General features: G+C 40.3%; 1 protein-coding gene across 1 annotated transcript in view; it reads right to left on the bottom strand.

The window, feature by feature from the left end:
- The window catches only part of AMOTL1 (angiomotin like 1), a 174,132-nt gene that overhangs the window by 145,374 nt on the left and 10,314 nt on the right, over nt 1-18,444 (bottom strand). Inside the window, exon 2 of the mRNA XM_025355921.1 lies at nt 4,832-4,970. Within this exon, the coding sequence (XP_025211706.1) occupies nt 4,832-4,916 (85 nt within the window). The 5' untranslated portion in view covers nt 4,917-4,970. The remainder of the gene's footprint in view (nt 1-4,831; nt 4,971-18,444) is intronic.

Below are 18,444 nucleotides of genomic sequence, written 5' to 3'. Positions count from 1 at the left end.
AATATATAAATAAATTAAATTTGTCCCGCTCCTGCACTGCCTTCCCCACCAGATTCCTGTTACCAAGTATAGTCCAGAGATGCAGATTTAAAAGCATCTTCACTCAATATCATATCAAAGGAAATAAAACCTGGCTGAGCCAAGAAGCTGCTAGAAGGTGTACTTGGACATGATTCAGAATAAAGAACGATTCCAAAAATACATACAAGAAAAGGTCCCTGCAGAGGAAAATCATACACTTCCGACTTACACTCAGATCTATTGAGTGAAATCAGACAAAATACCCAGTGTTAAGATTAAGGACAAAAACACTTGCTGCAATTGAAATCTATGACTAAACTATTAAAAAACAACATCTGTAGGATAAATGTGAGTTTCTGCTGAAATGCAGAGACCATGATCTTATATTTCCACCCCAGCATCTAAGGCAGAGGCCTGAGGGGGAATTGCTTCTTTCAGAGCTGCAAATAGAGTCTTCTTGGACCACACAGAGGCTTCTCTTCTTTCACAGAAAAGTGGTTTTCCCAAGACGCTATTGCCTTAGCAGTCAGCATAGTGTGGGTGGTGGAAGGAGAAGCAGGAGACCTGGCTGTAGCCCTATTTTTGCCACTAGTCTTTAATAAGTGTCCTAGTCTGCTTAGACTGTGCTCTCCTCTGTAAAACAAGAGTTAAAACAGATGATGGACTTTAAGAAACTAATTGAAACAAGTGCCAGTAGGAGATCACGGATAATGGATTCCATTATATGCATCTGTTTACTATACAGTATGCAAGAAAGACAGACAAAAAGGATCAAACTTCTCAGAATGGTGGAGATGCAGAGTAATGTTGCCCTTAGAAACTGACAGACAGGAGTGAAATGGATAGAATGCTGCTCTGGAGTACAAAGACCTGAGTGAATGTGAGCTCTGCTGCCATTTGCTGCCTGAGCTGAGCTGAGTTTGCCTTTGCAAGACTCAGTTTTCTCATCTGCAAAATGAAGATAAGACCAGCTACTTCATAAGATTTCAATAAGGGTTTAAATACAATGAAATCATGTACATGGCAATACTTGGCACACAGACTGCTGTCAGGAAAAGTTGCCTCCTTCCTCCTTGACCAGTATTAAAACTCTCCCTGACCCTGAGTGGCTTCAGAAAGGAAATCTGCTCCTTCCTGTTTATATAACCATAATGGGAACAGTACCACTGAATTTCTATGACGCACCTGGCCCACGCTGCCAGGCCGTGTTTCCCAGACTTCCTGCCTCTCCCCTAAAGAGGAGCTTAAGCAGGTTGAGTTCCCTGGGAAGCGTGGATGACAGCAGGATTCCCAAACAGCTGAGTGAGCACATCTATAAGAGGAAGAAGAAATATTTTATGGATTTGCTGAGAAGGAACTCCCCTTCCATACCAAATCCCCACATACATGATGTGGCTGGCGACTGAACAGCCCAATCAACTTGTAATGCAACAGTCAGAAACGCGATGGTGGCCAAACACTGTCTCCCTTTTGTTTCGTGTGTCAGGGGCTGCATGTGATTTCTTTTAGAAAATGTGCTCCAGACCTTTAAAATGAGTTTGAAAACCCACTGGCCCAGATCATTAGGAATATTTTTAGGAATGTCAGAAGCGGGAGTGGAAGAGGGACTTTCCTTCAGAAACTCCTTATCACCCCCAAACATCCGGGGTTCTCCACAGCCAGCTTCCTGGAAGCTCTCCTACCCAATTGCAGCCTGAGATGTTCCGAGGATAATACAAGGGCAGATGTTATGTGGCTCTGCCTAAAGGCCTATGACTCAACAGGATGACAGAGCCTCCCTGGCAGATAATGCAATTCTCTGAGGACTGCAGGAAGCCAACAACAAAACCCTGAGGTTTGGACACTCCAGGGCTTTCCCTGGTTCCTCACTAGAAATGCAAGCCCCACCAGCCCACATTGGGCCTTATAGATGGAATAGCTGGCACTAGCCAGTGGTGGGGAGAGGTGAGGTGGGGAAATGGAATGTTGAGGAAAGGTGCTTTGAAGTAGGTGGGTCAAGGCCTCGGCAATGCATGAGCTGAGATGGCTGTAGGGGAGAGCCCTGCTGTGGGCTTGGATGAGAATGCACATGTTACAACAGCACTGTTTATTTGCTAGCCCCGCTCAGGGTGGCTAGGATTGGACTGATCTCGGTTCAAATTCCAACTCTGCCATTTGTGAGCAGAATGATGTTTACAAGTTTCTCAGCCTCTTCAGGCTCAATTTTTTCATTCATGAAATCAGAATAAAGCTGTTGTGAGAATTAATTGAGATAGTCTATATCTATACAAAAAAGGCTTAGTTAACATCTGGCAATATTATATGCCTAATAAATGGTTAAAATATTTTTCTATAATTCATCCATTTCTGACTTAGCTCTGGCACAGTACACTTCATCTCTGAATGTCAGTTTCCTCATCCCACTTCAAGACCTCACTTGGTTCCCATTTTGGCACCTGACTCTGCCCTCTGAGGACCTGCACCTTTCTTGGATCTCATCCCAGGCCTCTGAGAACCACACTAATATCAGCTGCCCACAGTGATTTCCAAATTTCAGCCACATTGATTCCTTTTGTCTGTGCTTCACCCACTTACTGCAACACTGCCCTACTTTGTCTTGGATGTCTTCATCTTTGCAGGATATAGACTGATTATCTGAACTGGAACCAGCTATTATGGTATCTGTTGCCTACCAGAACTAAGCTTTTCCTTCAGCCCCAGAAGCGCAACACTTACCCAAGAGCAGTGCCTCCCCTTTAGGCAAGCCTAGATACAGGTCTGGTTTCCCTTCCTATTTTCCAGCCTTGCCCCAAAGATTGCAGATAGATGACATGGTAAACACATAGAGGGATAAGGCAGAGCTTGGAGATGCTCACAGTGTGCAGTTTTTAGCCACCCCTTTTTTACAATGATCGCTAAGGCTTCATTCAGTTCTAAAATTCTCTGATAGATGATTCTATCGGCTAGGTTACAAAAGCACCAAGCACCAGTGGGAAAACCACACTTTCTTTCTCTCCTCTACCTTTAGGCTTTGGTAACAAGCCTAGGGCCATTGAATCAAATGCTATAGGTGTGCTGAAAGCAAGGTGAAGTGATGTGGTGGTGCCAGAAGCAGTTGTATAATCAGATAGGTTCCCACAGCCAGAAAAGGCTTTCAGTGAAGGCAGAGATATTCAGAGGATGTGGCCCCAACTGTCATTCATTCATTCATCCATCCAGCTACCCAGCCAGCCAGCCATCAAATATACACCATGAATTTGCCATGCTACAGTAAAAGGGGTGCAAAGATGAATAAAACAAGGCATCTGTCTCAAGAAGCACACAGGCTGTTCAGGATGCAGACAAGCACAATACAGTGTGATGATACATGCTGTGACATGAGAATCTGCAGGGGCTATGGCAGCACTGAGGAGGGAGGAGAGATTCTCCTTCACACCAGGATGGGGGTTGGTAAGAGGTGGTGGCAGGAAGAGATCCCAGAACAGACGACTTAAGCAGGAGCTTCAAAGATGAGTAGGAACTGGCCAAGTGGAAGAGAGATGATAATAGCAGTCTTTGCAAAGGTTCACAGGTGTGCGAGGGAAGGATGTATTCAGGGATCCAGGAAGAGGCTGACACAGTGAGAAGGGAGGGGGTTGCTATTAGTGATAGGCAGTAGGGGATGAATCTAGAGAGGCATTCAGAGGTCAGATCTGGAAGGGCTATGTGTTGAACTAGGGTGGTTCATTTTTTTTCCATAGAGTGTGAAGAGATGCTGGCTTAAGAACTTCTAAAAAGTGGCTAGAGCAACAGTATGACAGGAACAAATGACAGTTGGTTTTTGGGTGGAATGCATCCAAATTTCCTCTCTCAAAGCTTCCCATCTTCCCTTTGGAGACTATCTCATTGTGTGCAGCAGTCTTGGTTGGAAGACATACCCTAATGTAGTGCAGAAGGTCTGCAAATGTTTGTTGCCGTATAAGTTACCCTGTTTTAGAGGTGGGCACATCAGAAAGTATAGTCTGCTGTTCTCTATGTCTGTCTTGCTCTCACTCTTGTATTACCAGTGCTTGGCACAAAATAGATACTCAATAATATTTGTTGAATAAATGAATAAACAACAAACAAATGGTAGACATATCCTTGTGAAAACATCTGTGAGTGCATTAACCTCAGCAACCTTTCATCGCCCATCTATAGAATGGCTCCTACCATCAAAGTAGGTCTCTATGAGATTCGAAGGATGGAGAAGGGAGTAGACTCTTAGACCTGACAGAGGACCACAGCTCTGTGTCAGGGTATGGTTCTTACATTTGTATTCTCTGCTCCAGGAAAGTAACAATATCTCTATCATTTAATGCTGAGTCACATTAATTGGATCATCATAAAGAAGGGAAAGAGCTGACCTACTCCGTTTAGACTGGTTGCTTTATCCTCAATTTGAATGTTTGCTGGCTGCTGAGACGAGAGATGAGCAAAACAGGAACAGAGTGCCTGACACGTGTTAGGTGCTCAAAGATGTCTGACCAGCTTCCCACCTGGCCAGGGCAAGAGTTCATTAAATGATGGCTAATGGTCCTCATAACACTGCAAAGTGGGCATTCTTACTCTAGCATTCCATGTTAGAGCCCAGGGAATGACAGATTTTCTCAAGGCCACAAAACTTATAAATAGTGAATTCGGGATCTGAACCCAGGTCTGTCTGACTTCAAAGTCCATTCCCTCTCCTCTCCACTCAGCTGCTCTTGAAAAGACAAACAGCACGAGCACACACTGAGTACAGTGAATTGACATAATGAGGTGCAGATGCTGAAGAGTACCATGCTATCAGGGACATCAAAAATGGTCATACCCCCTCTGGTGTTGGCAAAATGATGAATTCCAGCATGGGATAACCAGGCTCCTTCCTCCAAAGTCCATTTTTCACTGAGGTCCATGCTTCCAGCAAGTCCCTTGCATGTGTAGCTTTCAGATCAAATGGAAGCAATCTCCTGAAATAAATAATGAATATAAGAAAGGGATGTGAATTACCATTGATGTTCTCTTGGGGAAGGGAAGCTTTCTTGAAGGAAAGCAGTCAGTTTCTAGCTCATTTCATTTCTTTGGCACACAAAGCTTGTTGTCTCGATTTGGACATGGCCTGAGTGTGAAGTTGCTCAAGCCCACAAACCAGGTCTTCCTCACCATTCAGTTAACAAATGTTTGTGGAATGACTATTATATGCCAGACTTTGAGCAAGAAATTTACTATTTAGTTCTGCATACTTTATAGACTCCTAGAATTCCAGGGCAGGATATAGGGGGATCTCAATTTTATTTCAAAGGTATATACTCTTCTATTTGCCTAAAAAACAGACTGAAAAAAATTGAAATAATAAGTTAGAAGCAGTTTTCATTGTATTAGAATTATGACTACTTTTTATCTTCTTTGTAATTTTCCGCATTTTCAACAATGAACATGTATCGCTTTTGTAATCTCAAAAAGGTATGCAATAAATATTATTTTAAAAGAACACTTCAGAGCCAAGAGGGACCATGGAGACCAATTTTCCTTTTCCTCTTGAAAACTATGATAGAAAAGCACAGTCACAGGGGCTCTTGGCTTTCCTAAAAAGATCATTCCCACTCCATCGGCCACCTCTGAGAAAGCCAGCCTGACGAATCCCTCTATATGCAAACTGTACCTGGTCTGATTACAACTCAGGGCCAAACTCTTGCCCATATGACAAAGAGATCTTGATAATGCTCTGCATGTGGCAGGTTCTCAAATGAAAGTGGTTGAATAATTGAACATGACTGATTCACCACATCTGTGAATGCAGCAAGTGGGACATCCACATAGCAGAAGTCCTGTCAGCCTAACTAGGATAGGCACCAATCATCATTTGCTGTAGTCAGCCCAGCTGGCTTGATTTGGTCTCTAGAATGCTGTTCAGTGTTGCCCTGCGGGTTCCTGCGCTGCCTGCCAGACTGCAGACATGGTAGATTGACTTGTTGTTTTTTGGCTATCTGCCTAGAGAAATATGATACTCATGGGAGATGCACCAAACAAATAACAATATCTAATAAAATACTAGGAAGTACCAAAGAATATAGTGTACTTTTTTGGGTACTACTTCTCTAGCGATTTTTGTTGAATCCAAGTACCCAAACATTTTAGAAGGGAATTCTAGACCAGAGTGAATATGGCACAGTGCAATGGTGAGAATGTTGGACTTATCAATAAATCCAGATTTTAGCCCTGACTCTGCACTAACTGGATGACTCTGGGCAAACCAGTTACTTTCTCTGGGCTATTTTTCTCTTGCAAAGACCTGTTCAGGCTTTCCAGACTTGCAACCTATAATAGTATGCTTTTGTATACAAAGGCTACCTATCCATCCATGTCAGTGGATTGAGGAAGCTGCATTATTTATCCATTAGCCAACTGAGACATCAACACACAAGAGGTGGCTGATTGAGGCTAGAAATAGTCTGCCATTGAACAAGACACGCTGTCTGTGCAAAACTAAAAACATGTCTGGAGTAGAAATCCAATCTTGGGCCATAATCACACTGGTATCATCATTTAATCAACTGAACTAAATATCCAACATTTTATATCTTTGCTGATTATGAAATAATATTAACAATAATACTACATCCTTAAAAAGCAACACTTATTTACAACAGGTAATTCAAAATCACTTCATTAATCTTTGCAGTATCTTTGGGAAGTGAAATAGAGATTCCAAGAGCTTTGTTTGACAAAAATAGGCTTTAGTGATTAACCGAAGAGTGGTTTTCAAAGTAGATTCCCCATCTCTCTTGGCCCAGTGGCCTAGGTACCCTCTGGATTCCAGGAAACAGATCTGCAAGATGATATGGATGTGTGAGGTTAGGCTCTCACATCCATGATTTTATTTTATTAATCTGAACTACATAGGCTCATGGCGAGTGTTTTATTAACTTCAACCTGCAACCCCTGCTGGTTTCTCTGATGCTTGAATTTCACACTTCAGCTTGGGAAAACCAAATACTAAATGTAAAATGAAATGGCATCAAACACAAGTATTTTGAGGAAGGCTTTGCTTCATCACACCTGTTACTGAAATTCCGTCACCTCCCTTGAGCCACAGGAGGCCCCAGAGTTACTCAGGAGACTCTGGAGCCTAGAAAAGAGTTTTCAGGCCTCAGGCCATATAAAATAACTCACTGAAGAATTTCTATTGGGTATTTAACCTCCATCCAATTCAAAACCCTGCCATACACAAAGTCCATGAAGAAGAAACTAAAATGTAATACATCCGTGAGAATTTAATGAAAAAGCATAATGCAACCATGGAAATAGGAAGTGAAGAAATACTTTCCGCTGAAGCAGCCAATGACAGCACAAATACTAATCTGCCTGATAAGTTGGGGTGGGTGAGTGGGAAAGACTATCAAAAACTTACAGCTGTAATTCCATCTTTAAGAATCACTTTTTTAGAACTAAACTACCTGCATAGATGGACATTGGGGTCTATGGAATACTGGAATACTATGAATGCATAATTGGCACTTCATAAATATTGGTTGATTGAATGGATGAATAAATGCTCCGTGTAGGTGAGAACTCTACCCAGATATTAGATCTCATAAAGCTCTCAAAGGAGATTTGTCTACACTGATAGAGTGGTGTAAGACAGACCAGCAGAATGGACCTTTGGATTTAAGAAGGTTTAACTCTCCTGTTAAAACCCATAGACCAGAACTCTCCTGAAACTGACACAGCCTCCTCTTTTATGGGTCTGCCTCTAGATTCATCTACCCAGCTGCCCAAGCCAGAAACTTGGCCATCCTTGACTTGTTACATCTCATATCCAACTGATCACCATGCTTTGTCCTTTCTTTCAAATGTCTCACTAATCCATCTCCTTCTGTTTTCATTGCCTCAGCCTTTGTTGAACTGCCATCATCTCTCACTGAGCACTGTAACAACTTCAGTGAGTCCCTGGTCTTCATTTTCTCCAACCCATTCTCCACAATTTAGTTGTAGTAGTATTTTTAAAGCACACATCTGATCATGTCACTTCTGGATTAAAATACTCGAGTAATTCTTTGTTCCCAGGAGAAAGTCTGAACTATTTAACATGTTATATAATGCCCAACTATTACAAGGCATTTGCAGTCCCTGAATAAGCTCCCTTCTTCAGTCTTTTGTATATTCAGCCATTCCTAGAGCTCTAGCAAGACTGTTCTTTCTGCCCACCCTCTTCACCTTGCTAACTCCAACTTATCTTTCACATCTCATCTTAGACTTGTTTATGTGTTCCTCAGAGGCTCCCACAGGCTCTCTGTGCTTACCTCATTATAGCATTTTTCACACTGCATTGCAATTTTCTGTTTTTATATATATATATATAGTTTAGTTCATAGTTATGCACTTGAGAGCAAAGATCCTACCTTATTTTTATTTGACCCTAACATTTGCACAGTGTCCTCATAAGGTAGGCACTTAATATAGATTTGCTGAATGAATGAATATGTGAATGAAGAGTGCTGTTTGTCACAAGTGTATTTCAGCTTAACATGTCTTCGTGAAAAGTATTCTGTTTGCAACCTCACCCCAATGGGTGAGGTTCTCTGGAAGGTTCCAGCTTCTCTGGAAATTTATCCATCTCAAAACCACACCCTATCTGCCTCTGCTTCCTGGCCCCATTCTGGCCTCCTCATCTGGTCTAACTTGCCTAGATTCCCCCACCTTTTCTCACACTTTAGCTTACATAACTGCCCGTCCACCCAGCATGCCACTGGAGTCCCTGCCATTCACACTCCTGCCTCCTTCCCCAAGCTTGGGATAAATCCATATTCTTGGTTATCCATAGGAGACACCTGCCATCTAATGCAGCCAAGTCACACTGGGACTTCTAACCACCAGTTCTAGGGCCATTTCTGGCACTGGAGACTTGATCTAGAAATACAAATTCAGAAAAACCCTAGTCGTACATTGACTATGCCTTAACTGCCTCTATATGGCCCTATCTGTAGAGAAGGAATTAATTAACTAGAAGTGCCATGTCTGGGGAATCAGGTAGCATATTCCATCATTCAGATATTTAAGCAACCCCTGCTTCTAATGCATATGAACACTATCACAGCAAACAAGTGTACTTGCTGGTAACTTACACTACAAATCAGGATATATATAAATGTATATATACTGACATACAAAAATGAATTCATTCATTCATTTGATAAATACTAACTTGGTGTCTCCTAGGTACTAGTCACTGCACTAAACACATGGAATAGAAAAACAACAAATACTGTATCTTTCTTCAAGTAGTTTTCAAACTTGAGGAGGAGACACATATATGAACGTACTGTTACAGAACAACATACTAAGTACAAGCATAGACGCATGCACCGGGTAAACCAGGGATCTGCAAATAATGAAATCTGGAAGTTGGAATGGATCTTAGGGCCTTTAGTTCAACTCTTACCTTATGCATGACTTTCCAGTATATGCTTATTTAGCCAATACTTAAATACTACCAGTGATAAGGAGCTCACTCCCTCCCCAGGTAGCCCATTACATTTTTGAACGCCTCTGTGAAACAATTCATTTTTAGAGTCTCAACAAAATAATAATATTCACCAGCAATCCTCAGTGCTGCTGAGCTGTTCCCGGAACTCCTGCCCTTTGTTCTGTCCTTCAAAGGCTGCTTGAAGGAAAGATGCTCTCCAGCCTTGCAGATCTACACCTCCTTCTTCAGTGAGTCAGGAATCAGAAGAAATATTCCATCTTGGTTACAAGTAGAGGGTGTAAATCTTTCTGGTCACACCCAGAAGACAAACCAAACAACCCACTGAAGCACAAGAGGGAAGAGGTCATACAATGGGATCTTCCTTCTCTACCAGAAATACTTAAGATCTCCATTATCTAGGATCCAGGTCTAATTGATGTCAGCTACCCAAAAATCCCAATCACCAGTGGCCTGTGGACCACAGTAGAATGGAGGGAAGTCTCCTCTTGGGCTGCTTCAAGGGTTTGGTTCTGATAAGTTTCCATTTCTAAGCTTGAAAAGTTATTTTCCTTCTAGCTCCAAATAGTTCCAAACATATCAGAATCTACATCTTCACTCTTAATATTCAAGTGATAAAATTCAGTGACACCTACAATAATCTTACACTTGTTTGGAAGAGAAAAACATTCTAGGTATTCACTGTGAGAAAAAAAAATACCTTTTTACATGAATAAAAGTACATGAAATGCTAGAGGGATAGTCTAAAATGGCTGATGTTTAGAGAGTGGAGATACTTATTCTAGGCTTCTTGTTTGTTTCCAAGAATTCTTACTGGCTTTGTAGAATTGGAGAGTTTGAGTTACTTGGAAAGCATTATTTCAGATTGGTTTATCCAACTGAGCAGACTATTTGTGAAGCTGCTGGGGAATTTATTGATGTTAATATTTTAAATATTCCAATAAATAATTTATGCTACTTCTCTCTAAGGAGATGTGGCAACAAGCATATTTTTAGGAAACTAATGAAGTTTCAAAATTATGAGGCCCTTTGCAGAACTCTCAGCGACTCTGGCTTTTCATCTCTGAAGTAGATCCATTGAGACTACACTCAGAAATCTCCTCTACCATGAAACCCTACCAGGCAGACTTATTTCTTTCTTCCTTTGTGCTTCTCACAGCTTTTTATATTCCATTAGGACAATGATTTTTCCATTGCAGGATAATACTCTCCCATTAGAAGGTGTCTCCTCGGGACAAAGTCACATCTTGTTCACCCTTCCGTTCCCACTGTTAGCACAGTGCATGGCCATACTCAGGCTCAGGTAATTCTTGTTGGATGAAGTAGACTGACATACCGACAGCTGAGAAACTCAAGTGAGTCTATGCCTGCAAACTCCTCACATAAAGCAGGGTTAAATCGGCAATCATAATGAAAGATTTGTCACTGACTTCTGCCAGTAGGCAGCACAATGCCCAAGGACACTGATGAGCAAAGAAAAAGGAAAATAAATATTTCAAAAGAACTGGGTTCTCGTCTGGTTTGTGGCTTTTTAACATAATGACTTGGGACAAATCACCTTATCTCCCCAGAGCTTAGTTTTTCTTGGGTATGAAATAGAACTCATAAAGTTTATTCTTCCATCTTTGAGTTTTGTGAAAATCAGATGCCAACTGGAAAATCATCAAAGCAGTGCACAAATACATAGTACTGTTGTCATTTCAGTAAATGTGCTTATAGAGCTCACTTGCTGTGCAGCACTGAATTCCAACTTGCTTAACTTAGAAAGTGATATAATATGTGAGAGGCAGTATATATGTAGTGTAAGAGCAAGGACTTTGGAGACAAATCTGGATTTAAATTTTGGATCTATGATCTGTGAGCAAGGTATATAACATCACCCATCCGAATTTTTTCCATCAGTAATGGGGTATCATAGCACACGCTTTGTAGGGCTATGGTAAAGATTAAGTGAGAAATGTCTGTGATGTACCTAGTACAGATCCTAGCCAGAAATAAAAACTCAGTAAATGACAATGGTAGTTATTTCTATTATTATCATTATTAACACTTGAAGTAGATACACTTCTGGAAGTGACATTGTCCCATCGGCAGACTGCATTCCATGGGGAACAGAATAACATGTGAGGAATCATTTATCTCAACGGATAAGCTGCTGGCTAGAAGACACTTCTCTGAAAAAAAAGATGTGTAAAAAATGGGTGAGAGTGCAAACAAGAATCCATTGATATGTGCCAGTTCTAGAAAGGGAGGGGGAAAACTAGTCAGGAAAGAGCAACAGAGGTGTAGAGGCAGAGGAAGGTTCTGTAAGGACTTGCTGAGATGGAGCCATAAACAATACCACCTGGGTGTGGGAGGTTGGGAAACCCCAGGAGAGGATTAAGTGTTGCTATGAGAGAGAAGGAGCTAGGCTGAAGTCTGTGAGGCAAAGAGACAAAGAGCCAGAATAAGATAAACTGCCACAGCTCTCTGATTATAAGCCAAGAATAGGATATTGACACAGATGGAGTCATGTGTCCATTCCTGGTCAGCTGGGCTAAAGAGGTGGTGGGAGCAGAAGAAGAAATAGGGTGCCTGAGGATTGAAGGAGGAGGATGTGGTTAAGGTAGTTTCCCTTAGAAGAGAGAGTGGATGGAACATAAACCATGATTAACCTGTCCAGGCCAAGCATTAGGTCAGCCTTCAGTGAATATTGAATTGGAGGGTAGATTTAAACAGGTGTGAAACTGCTTAAATTAAAGTAAACATGCTAAAGGGAAACCTGTTGAGAATATGTAGAGATCTCTGAACACAACATCTCCAAAGGCCTTTTTCTGGCTGTAAGAATCTAGGCTTTTATTTTTATTTTATTTTATTTTATTTTATTTTTTTTTGAGATGGAGTCTCGCTCTGTTGCCCAGGCTGGAGTGCAGTGGTCGGATCTCAGCTCACTGCAAGCTCCGCCTCCCGGGTTCACGCCATTCTCCTGCCTCAGCCTCCCGAGCAGCTGGGACTACAGGCGCCCGCCACCTCGCCCGGCTAGGTTTTTTTTTTTTTTTTTTTTGTATTTTTTTAGTAGAGACGGGGTTTCACTGGGTTAGCCAGGATGGTCTCCATCTCCTGACCTCGTGATCCGCCCGCCTCGGCCTCCCAAAGTGCTGGGATTACAGGCTTGAGCCACCGCGCCCGGCCTAAGAATCTAGGCTTTTAAAAGATCTTAAGAACCTAGGAGGTCAGGGGAATAAAATTGATTTTCCTTTGGGATGGGGTCTGTACCACGTGTAGCTATTGAGCTTTTGAAATGTGGATAGTCCAAGTGGACATGTGGCATAAGTGGCATACGTGAAAATAGACACCAATTTCACCGATTTCAAAGCTTGGGATGGAAAAACATCTAACATTTTCAATAATAATGTTTTATTCTGATTGCATGTTAAAATAGTGTTGTGACTAAAGTGGATTAAATAAAACATATTATTAAATTTAATTTCACCTGTACTACTTTTTTTTTTTTTTTTTTGAGACGGAGTCTTGCTCTGTCACCCAGGCTGGAGTGCAGTGGCCGGATCTCAGCTCACTGCAAGCTCCGCCTCCCGGGTTTTTACGCCATTCTCCGGCCTCAGCCTCCCGAGTAGCTGGGACCACAGGCGCCCGCCACCTCGCCCGGCTAGTTTTTTGTATTTCTTAATAGAGACGGGGTTTCACCGTGTTAGCCAGGATGGTCTCGATCTCCTGACCTCGTGATCCGCCCGTCTCGGCCTCCCAAAGTGCTGGGATTACAGGCTTGAGCCACCGCGCCCGGCCTCACCTGTACTACTTTTTAAAAAAAATGTGGTGTTATGGATTGAATGTTTGTGCTATCACAAATTCATATGTTGAAGCCCTAACCCTCCACCTGGTGTGGAAAATCTCACTCAACCAGGGCAGACAATTGATGGGCCAATCAGATACCCTGTCAGGAATATAGAGGCAGAATCAGCAAATAAGGAGAAGCACCAGAAGACACACACACAAAAGAAAACAGAGAGGGAAGGAAACAGCTACAAATATTGGGTTTCCAGCCACTTCTCAGATTTCTTCAGGGAGGGGTTTTAGGTGAGGGAGGTATATGGCTTGGAATAGCTCCTCCTCAATCATTTTCCACATCAGGTTTCCAAAAGCCATTTCATTTTAACAGAGTAATTCTCCAGATGAAAGACGTTTGAAAGGCTCCTGTGAGAGATCTCAAAGTAACAGTGATCCCTGGAGCTCTGGTAGAACCTTCCGGTACCAGCCACAGTCTGGGCTTCTGAGGTGCAGCTGTTTCACTGTTTCTGGTTTTCCATGCGATCCCTGCACCTTTCACGGTCATGACTAGTTTACAAGAATCCTTTATATGCTGAGGGAGCCTAAGTGAGTCTACCTTTTAATACAATTACCTTCCACAGAAAGGGATATTTTCATACATATTTGAGCAAAGTTCTTTTCCACATCTCCCCTTGGACTTGTTTGCTCTCAATCTCGAGGCAGGACTTGGGCTGACAGAGGAGTGATGGATTACTTTTGATCACATCCCCAAGTAATTATATTCTGAAAATACCTCAGCACAGTGGCCTTCTGGGGACCCTTTTAAGTCTCACATCATCTACAGCAGTGGTTCTCAGCTGAGGCTGAGCATTCAAACTGTCTGGGGAACTTCTAAAATATGCTGATGTCCCAGGCCCTCCCTCAGACTCTGAAATCAGAAACTCTGGGGCAGGTCCTTGGGTGCCCGTATTTCTTAAAATCCTTCCAAGTAATTCTAATGTGGGGCCACCGTTGAGAAATACTGTGTGATACACAGGATGTGCCCTCACATAGACTTGGGTTCCTATCACAGAAAACCAGATACTGTTTTTAATTATTTTAAAAAGCGTACTTTTTTCTTTTTTAGAGAATACATAGTGAGGAATTATCCAAAGTAAGAAGTTTCACTCATCAGTAGTATTCCCAATGATCCCACTCCCTACAGGTAACTATTGCAGTTTTTTATGTGTCCTCCAAATATTACCTATGTTTTTTCAAATATTTAAATCTCTCTCTCTCTCTCTCTCTCTCACACACACACACACACACACACACACACACACACACATTTTCCCTCTGGCTTTTTGTCTTAGTAATATGTCTGGATTATTAGCCTAGAATTTCTTTTTGTATAAATTTATAGGGCACAGGTGTAATTTTGTAACATGCGTAGATTGTATAGTGGTGCAGTCAGGGCTTTTAGGATAGCCATCACTCATATAATGTACATTATACTTATTAAGCAATTTTTTATCATACACCCCGCACTCTACTCTAGCCTAGACATTTCTGACAAAGATAAATAGTTTCAGGGTTTGAGTACTTATTTTTCCCAAATAATAAAACAAAACACTGGCCGGGCGCGGTGGCTCAAGCCTGTAATCCCAGCACTTTGGGAGGCCGAGACGGGCGGATCACGAGCTCAGGAGATCGAGACCATCCTGGCTAACCCGGTGAAACCCCGTCTCTACTAAAAAAAATACAAAAAAAATCTAGCCGGGCGTGAGGTGGGTGCCTGTAGTCCCAGCTACTCGGGAGGCTGAGGCAGGGGAATGGCGTAAACCCGGGAGGCGGAGCTTGCAGTGAGCTGAGATCCGGCCACTGCACTCCAGCCTGGGTGACAGAGCGAGACTCCGTCTCAAAAACATATAAATAAATAAATAACACACTGTATGAAACTAAAGTAATTAAAACAGTGTGATCTTGTTACTGGAATAAATAAATAATTTGTTAGCACAGACTAGGAAGTCAAAAAAATAATCAATAGAATTGATGTAGTATATCAAAATATTGGCATTTCAAATTAGTGTGGAAAGAAAGGATACATTGTTCAATAAATAGTATTAAGATAATTATTAGAACAATTGTCTATTCATTTTATTAAGTGGATTCCTATTTTATAGCATATAAAAATTAATTAAAGATGAATTAAAGTTTCACAATAAAACTAAGCATGTTAGAAGAAATAATTTTATAATTTTGGAGTGGGAAAAATCTTACTAAATCATACATAAAATCTAGAAGTCACAAAATAACTTTAGACAGATTAGGCTACATCAAATTTAAATTTTCTCTAAAAAGAAAGACAGAATAAAGAAAAGTAAAATAAAAATAAGGAAATTAAAGGTAAAATTCATAACATGTATACAAAAGATTAATATCCATATTTTAAAAGTTTTCTATGTATCAGTAAGAAACTGACAATCAGCAGAAAGCTAGATAAGGCTATGAACTGATAATAAATAAACAAATATGAATCATAAAAGTATAAAAAGATATTCAATGCAACACTCAAAGAGTCAAGTTAAAACAATCTTGATACCTTTTTTTTTCACTTATCACATTGGCAAAATGTTTTAAAAGATTAATATAAGAAATGGTGACTATTTGAAGAAACAGATATTCTCATACTTTGGTAGAAAAATATGCTAAAAACAGTTTTTAAATGGCAATTTGGCACATCCTCACATCCTCTAATATACAAATTCATACGTCATTTGATTTAGCAATTTCACTTCTAAGTATCTATCCTACAGAAAGCAATTACAAAATAAGTGCATACAAAAGATATATGTAATATGACATTTTTTTGTAATAAAAAAAGAACACATTTTAATGACTGTCAATAAATGTTTAAAGTAAGGTATAGTTATATTGTAAATCTCACATAGCCATTAAAACAAATAAAATGACTCTATAAGAACTGATATGAAAAGTCAGTAAATTGACATGTAAATTGTAAACAGCCAGGTACAAAACAATTTACAAAGAGGATCCAATTTTTGTCCAAGAAAGATACACATGCACACTTTTAATCACATAGAGAAAGACCTTGAAGGAATAGCAGACTTTTAATAGAGATACTTCTAGGGAAGTAAGTGAGATTTCAAGCTTAAGACTATGAAGCTTAGAAGGAAACTTTATTAACACCATATATTTTACATATTTTTACAAGGCATATTTATTAAATCCGTAATTTTTTAAATAATTAAAAGAAGAAAGTTTTCTCACTGTTTTAATTTGTGCTTTATAAATTCTGAGTTTATCTTTCTTTCATATGTTTATTGACCATCTTTATTTCTTTTCTTCTGAACAGCCTGTTCATGTACTTTGCCCATTTTTATTCAAATTCTTTTTTTGTATTGAATGTACTATTTAAAATTTTTAAGTATATTTTGCTCCATTGCATAAATGTTGCAAATTATCTTTTTTCTATTTATCATTGTATTCTGATTTCATTTATACTACTTTTATCACATATGTTTTATTTATATTTTATGTAATTAAATATATCAGTCTTTTCTTTGTATAGCTTCTGAGTTTGGAGTCATGCTTAAAAAATTCTTTTCTACTTCAAGATTATTAAATAATTTACCAATTTAAAAATTATTTTTATTGCTTAATATTTAATATATGTTGTTATTCATCTGGAATTTATTTGGAGACAGGAATCCAGCTTTAACTTTCCTTTCCAAATATCCTTTCCCTCAATACCACTGGGTTGAAACACCACATTGCCATTTTTGTTGGCTCTTTCTGGACTCTTTATTTTTTTCCCACTGATCTCTACAGTGTTGTACCTGTACTTTAATAATTATATTTTGTGACACGCTTTAATTATCTAGCTAGTATGACTAGACTTCCTCTCTCATATTGCTTTTCCTGCTAGAAATTGTTTGTCTCTTCCCATTTTCAATTGTAAAAGTTTATTGAGAGATAAGATGTTACAGACTCACTTTTACCTTTCCTCTCCTTTAAATATAAGTAAATACTCTGGAAATAACTCAACATATGATTGTAAAAGGACTCTGAGAGATGGAAAAAAGAAAGCTGACTGACTAGGGACTTCAGGATGTGAGACACCGTAGTGATTTCCCTGGGTTTTCTTTTTAGCTCCCATATATTTCATGCTGAGCACCAGGGAGGCTTACAACCCCAAACCACCAACAGGCATAGAATAGGAAAACAAACACGAAAAGCCTGCTGTCTCTGGCCAAAGGAAGGGAAAGGGTGAACCCAGAAGAATCCTACCAGAGAAATAATCCTCTGGTCCTCGTGCTGAGCTGTGGCAGGACCAAGAGACTGATATGCCTGCTGCTGCAATAGTAGCACAGCAGACTGAACCACTCCCCATCCCACACATGCTGGCAAGCCCCACTCTCTTCAGTGTCAACATCAGCAAACCCCATCCAATACCAGAATGGTGGTGGGCTCCATCTGCATCACCATCAGTAGGGTACCTATCCCATACCCAAGACAACAGGTGGGCCAATCCATCCTCAGGGGAAGCATTAGCAAACCTGAACAGGACCTATCCCCTCCTTCTTACCCACCAAACAGCCCATGAGGCACTTGCAGTAATAAAGCAGGAGCCCAAATAGCAGCAGAAGAACAAGGTAGACTGTATTAGCATTGCAAGAACTCTGAAAACAAATTGTCATTGGAACTACAACTCACAAAAGCAGACCAGAACTTACACGCTAAGCCCCAAGAGGGTGACTGCTTACTAAAAATAAAAGATCTAAGTGGTATGAAGCGTGTTCTAAAATAATACCCAAAATGTCCAGTGTACGAGTGGAAGTCATTCATCATACCAAGAACCAGGAAACATACAACTTTTATGAGAAATGACAATCAACTGATGCCAACTTTGAAGAGACTCAGATGCTGGAATTATCTGAAAAGGATTTTAAGCAATCATTATAAAAATGTTTCAACAAACAGTTACAGATTTTCTTGAAACACATGAGAAATACACAATTCCAACAAAGAAATAGAAGTCATAAAAAAGAACCAAATGCAGAAAATAGAATTTAAATAGACAATAATAAGAAATAAAAAGTCACCAGAAGAGTTTAGTAGTAGAGTGGTGATGATAAGACAGAATCAGTGAACTTAAGGACAAATCAATAGAATTTACTTGTACAAAAAAGAAA

Source organism: Theropithecus gelada, chromosome 14 (genome assembly GCF_003255815.1).
Source record: "Theropithecus gelada isolate Dixy chromosome 14, Tgel_1.0, whole genome shotgun sequence".
Lineage (NCBI taxonomy): Eukaryota > Metazoa > Chordata > Mammalia > Primates > Cercopithecidae > Theropithecus > Theropithecus gelada.
Note: the sequence above shows the minus strand (reverse complement) of the source record. Positions and strands in the feature narration are given on the sequence as shown.